This window comes from Priapulus caudatus, unplaced genomic scaffold (genome assembly GCF_000485595.1).
Source record: "Priapulus caudatus unplaced genomic scaffold, Priapulus_caudatus-5.0.1 Scaffold294, whole genome shotgun sequence".
NCBI lineage: Eukaryota > Metazoa > Priapulida > Priapulimorpha > Priapulimorphida > Priapulidae > Priapulus > Priapulus caudatus.
The window spans coordinates 85,294-91,159 of record NW_014577355.1 but is presented as its reverse complement, the minus strand read 5'-3'; the positions used below and the strand labels follow the sequence as shown (position 1 = coordinate 91,159).

General features: G+C 49.0%; 1 protein-coding gene across 1 annotated transcript in view; it reads right to left on the bottom strand.

Annotated features, from left to right (window-relative positions):
• Positions 1 to 5,866, bottom strand: part of LOC106808666 (neural cell adhesion molecule 1-like) — a gene marked incomplete in the record, with an annotated part of 92,319 nt that overhangs the window by 16,814 nt on the left and 69,639 nt on the right. The window contains 1 exon segment of the mRNA XM_014811483.1: positions 3,160 to 3,270. Within this exon segment, the coding sequence (XP_014666969.1) occupies positions 3,160 to 3,270 (111 nt within the window).

Genomic DNA, 5,866 nt, shown 5'->3' with positions numbered 1-5,866 from the left:
CCACAGACTGGCTTCCCCCTTCATCCCTACAGACTGGCTTCCCCTTCATCCCCACAGACTGGCTTCCCCCTTCATCCCTACAGACTGTCTTCCCCGTCATCCCCACAGACTGGCTTCCCCTTCATTCCTACAGACTGGCTTCCCCTTCATTCCTACAGACTGGCTTCCCCCTTCATCCCTACAGACTGGCTTCCCCTTCATCCCCACAGACTGGCTTCCCCTTCATTCCTACAGACTGGCTTCCCCTTCATTCCTACAGACTGGCTTCCCCCTTCATTCCTACAGACTGGCTTCCCCCTTCCTCCCCACCGGCTGGCTTCCCCCTTCATCCCCACAGACTGGCTTCCCCTTCATCCCCACAGGCTGGCTTCCCCCTTCATCCCCACGGACTGGCGTCCCCTTCCTCCCCACATACTGGCTTCCCCTTTCTCCCCACAGACTGGCTTCCCCTTCCTCCCCACAGGCTGGCTTCCCCCCTCATCCCCATCGACTGGCTTCCCTTCCTCTCCACAGAATGGCTTCCCCTTCCTCCCCACCGGCTGGCTTCCCCCTTCATCCCCACAGACTGGCTTCCCCTTCATCCCCACAGGCTGGCTTTCCCCTTCCTCCCCACAGACTGGCTTCCCCTTCATCCCCACAGGCTGGCTTCCCCCTTCATCCCCACGGACTGGCGTCCCCTTCCTCCCCACAGACTGGCTTCCCCCCTCATCCCCATAGACTGGCTTCCCCCTTCATCCCCACAGACTGGCTTCCCCTTCATCCCCACAGACTGGCTTCCCCCTTCATCCCCACAGACTGGCTTCCCCCTTCATCCCCATAGACTGGCTTCCCCCTTCATCCCCACATACTGGCTTCCCCCTTCATCCCCATAGACTGGCTTCCCCTTCATCCCCACATACTGGCTTCCCCCTTCATCCACACAGGCTGGCTTCCCCCTCATCCCCACAGGCTGGCTTCCCTCCTCATCCCCACAGGCTGGCTTCCCCCTTCATCCCCACAGGCTGGCTTCCCCCTCATCCCACAGGCTGGCGCGATTCACGGACACAAACGCAAGGCTTTCATGCTGCAGTAAAAACACATTAGTCGCTTACCTCGCTCTAAAAGTGAATGTGTCCGCGCTGTCTACGCGCTAACCTTGATTCATCCTTTGAAAATAGAAATTCTCTCCCCATTTTCAACTAACCATGCGCAAATTCCTTTTACCTCCCATCGAAAAAAAAATGTCTACACACTGAACTTCAAAATCTATACGAATGACTCATAATGCTTAAAAAGACAGATAATAATTTTATATCTTCTACGAACAAAATTTAAAAAAACATTCGTTTACATCACTCTAATAAAAACTGTGTTTTCGCTGTCAACGTATACACACTAAACCCAATCCCCAACCCTACACGAATCATAATTCGTATTTTAAAATACAAAGAAACCCTTTACATCTTTTTGAAACTCTTTTACGCGTTCAAAAAACCGCCGCATGCATCTCGCTGTGGTTCCCTATGTGTCTGCTATACATGCCAGAGAGAAGCTAGAAACACAGAAGTGATGTTCCCACGGCAACGGCTGCTGCTGCCGTCAAACAAACAGCTCCGAGTCGGCGGCCACGGCGCTCGTAAACGACGATCATATCACAACGACGCCAGGCGAAGCAGACGAAACACGCAAAGCTGTGAAAATACGCAGCAGCAGTAGTAGGAGCAGTAGCCGCAGCAGTAGCAGTAGCAGTAGCAGCAGCAGCAGCAGCAGTATTAGCAGCAGCAGCAGCAGTAGCAGCAGTAGCAGTAGCAGTAGCAGCAGTAGTAGCAGTAGCAGCAGCAGCAGCAGTAGCAGTAGCAGCAGCAGTAGCAGTAGCAGCAGCGACACTATTCGATATATGTAATACACACGATACACGATACACGATACACGATACACGATACACGATGTAATATACACGATATATGTAATATATGTAATATGTAATATATGTAAGCACACACGCTGCAGTCTGCACTCCCCACCCCCTCCCACCCCCGCACTCCTGCTGTCTGTTTATGCTACACATCGCATCCCTGTGCTGCTACCCATCTCACGCCTTCACCGATCGTAAACGCTGCGGTATGCAACAACCGAGTGATGTGTGAACGTATAGTCATGCATAGGGCTGTGTGTGTATGTGTGTGCTAAGCGGACCGCTCTCGTAGCAAAACAAGCAGACGTGCCAAGTTCAGTCGATGGGTGAGTGAATGAATGAATGAGTGAATAAACTAACGCAGGACTGAATAAATGAATGAATGAATGAGTGTGGGAATGAATAAATGAATGAATGAATGAATACGTGTGGGAATGAATAAATCAATGAATGAGTGTGGATGAATAAATGAATGAATAAATGAATGAATAAATGAATGTGGGAATGAATAAATAAATGAATGAATGCGTGTGGATGAATGAATGAACTAATGAACGAAAGAATAACTCGATTGGAACAATTGATTGATTTTACCGATTGAACGATCAGTTGATCGATCGATCGATCGAACGAGCACACAAACAAACGAACGAACGAATGAGCATGAATCTATGAATAAGACCCATCCCACCTGCACCTCTATCGCACGGCCAGCACAAGCACGCGTAGATATTAAGCAATGCGACAAGCGTGCTTTCCGCACTCACAGCAGCTGTAGCGGTTGCCTAGGTTATAGCAGCTTCCTCATCCATCCAGCCAGCCAGCAACCCTGCACACCCCCCCCCCAAACGTGCCCCGAGCACACGCAACGCCTACGTGCGCACGCACGCACGCACGCATGCATGTGCACGTACATTCATCCACACATACATTCACACATATCATATACATATCTGACTATCCATACAAACATTTATCCATGGATATATCCATACATGGATATACACATACGACACTGTGCAGACAGACAGACAGACAGACAGAGAGAGCAGTACGGGTGCGGTGCAACAGCGGTGCATGCTGGCAGTGGTGTGTCCGTCCGCGTGGACGTCTCCAGCCATCAAACACCTGCTAACACAATCACAGAGACGCAGCGACGTAAGTGAACAAGCGAGACGCCCGCCCCGCCCCTCCTCCCGCGGGTTAGTCTGTGCAGCCGTGGGCGGGGGAGGGGGAGGAGGAGTGCTGCGTGCGGGGGGTCCTACCATCAGACTCAGCGATCTCTTCAGCTAGGTTGGTGTTGAAGTGTTCTTCGCTGCTAGCCGCACCGCCGTCCTGCACGCTCGGCTGCACGCTGTTCTCATCCCGAGCTAACGCTGCAAAGACACGGGAGCGCCGCATGAAATCCCCGGTGCAGCAGGGCATGTAACGACGTGCCATGACACGAAACGCCACGTAAAGGTGTGTGGCGTGTAGCGACACACCATGTAATGATGCGGCATGAAACGAAACGCCACGTAATTATATATTCATATAGCAATACATCCAATGAGAGAACTACCATCTTCTGAATGTCTTCTCGCCTCCAGTCCTTGGCCCTAGACATGACGATACACATCTAAAAAAATGCCACCTCGTTTAAAGTATAGGCTGGTCTGCATTTGCACCCCTTATAATGGCGTCAATAACAGCTCGGGAAAGCAGTAACTGTCAAAGCCTAGCTATGCTTGAGCTAAGAGGAGGGGGTCGAGTCAAGAGGACATATATACGATGGCAGTTAGCGTGAGGAATGTATTGTTAGTAGTCGTTGAGTCGTTATTGCGAGCAACAGCATTGGCAGCTTCGGCGGCCTGTGGCAGTAGCAACATTAAAAGCTAGACCAGCTTGTGCATACATCCCACACATCACACTAGAAGGGCGTTGGCTCGTGCGGCTACAGCTAGTAGATTCATTACACCATGTTCCGCGAAGATGGAGAGCGAGCGAGAGATGGAGAGAGATGGAGGGAGAGAAAAAGAGCGCGCGAGAAAGAGAGAGGGAGAAAGAGAAAAAGAACAGAGAGCAAGAGAACAAGAAAGAGAGAGAGAGCAAGAAAGCAAGAGAGAAACAGAGAAAGAGAGACGGGGTCAGGACCATTGCTGGATGCATGACAGCGACCGACTGCAGCTAGAGCCTACACACAGCCAACGCCTGCAGGAGGTGATCAGCAGGAGCGAATGCGAACTCATATAGCGAGCAAATAAATTATCAGTTACACGAATGCGGTGCGCAGTTTGCATGGCTTCGTTCACTAAATGCTGCTCATGCATAATTAATAGAGTTACTATGTATCAATGCGCGCGAATTAGACCGTGCAATAAACGCTTGAATGCGGAGGCGATTCCGCGCAGCACAGTGTCGCCATCTATAACAATGCGAGCACAAACACCTCGTATTTTTTACATTTTTACATAAATGTGATTTTTGGCATTTAATTGTAATTCATATTTTTTATTTGTATTTCTTTTAGTTTCATGCTATTGTATGTTTTATTTCCTATAGTATTTGCGTATCAATTGCTAATTGCGCTATGGGGGGAAAGCAGTGAAAAATATACCATAGAGCGAATAGAAAATTTTCCACTCAGCGTGCGAGACGACACATAGTTACCATTAATAATAGGTATCATTCATGCGTAGAGTGAGGAATATTAATGACTGTATACGTATCCATGGCCGCAGCAGCGTCTGCTAGCTGACGGATAGAAACGATGAGAAATAAATGATGGAATTCCGATAATGATCCGAAAATAACACGTGCGAGCCAACCACAAAAGAGTTGTTGTTCGTCGATGCGTTACTCCTGCATTAACCAGCAAAACATTATTCGTGCGTTCTCGCAATAAACGCGCTAACTATTTATCCCGTGCGCGCATGACTTGAAAGAGGTGTGGACAATGTGCTTTTCTTGTAATGAGCGCGAGAAGGCAGTGAAGTGTTTTCTTGACTAGCTGGCTGCCCGCTGGCCCCTGGAACGCCTGCTCGCTCATATACCTACAATGAATTGTTCGCTGAAGGGCGGCTAGCGGTTGTAGGTTTTGCTCTGACGCGTGCTGTGTTTTTCAACACATAGTTACAGATATGCGGTACGCATGCATCAACGGGGAAGCTTAAGAAGCTGCTCCACCTCCTCCTGCATCTCCTTCTCCTACTCCTCCACTTCTTTTTCATGTTCTACTTTTTCCTCATTCTCCGTTTCCACCTCCCTTCCTCTCCCCTTCATGCACCACTCCTCTTTTGCTTCCCTTCCTCCTGCCCCTCCTTCACCTCACTCTTTTCCTCCTCTTCCTCCTCCTCCTGCTCCTCCCTTCCTCTTCCCTTCATGCACCCCTCCTCTTTTGCCTCTCTTCTTCTTCTTCCTGCTCCTCCTCCTCACCCTCTTCCTCCTCGTCACCCTCTCCCTCCTCCTCCTCCTCCTCCTCCTCCTCCTGCTGCCTTCCTCTTCCCTTCATGCACCGCTCTTCCTTTCTCACTCCTTGCACAGTTGAAAAACGGCAGGCGTTTATAAAAAGCGGCATGCGACGCGAGGCGTGTGTTTGCGGTGGAATATATTTGCTGTGTGCACCAGTAGTTCGCTGATGCAACCCGTGCTGCGCCTCGACTCACACGAGAAACACGATGAGAACGGCAAACAAGCGCGCGGCTCTTCGTCGCCCTCTCCATCACGGAGCGACAGATCACTACAGCACACCTGTATATCAGGAGTAGATAATAGGGAATTCCCTATTATCTACTCCTGCTGTATATGTATATGTATATGTATATGTATATGTATATGTATATGTATATGTATATGTGTATATGTATATGTATATGTGTATGTGTATATGTATATGTATATGTATATGTATATGTATATGTATATGTATATGTATATGTATATGTATATGTATATGTATATGTGTATGTGTATATGTATATGTATATGTATATG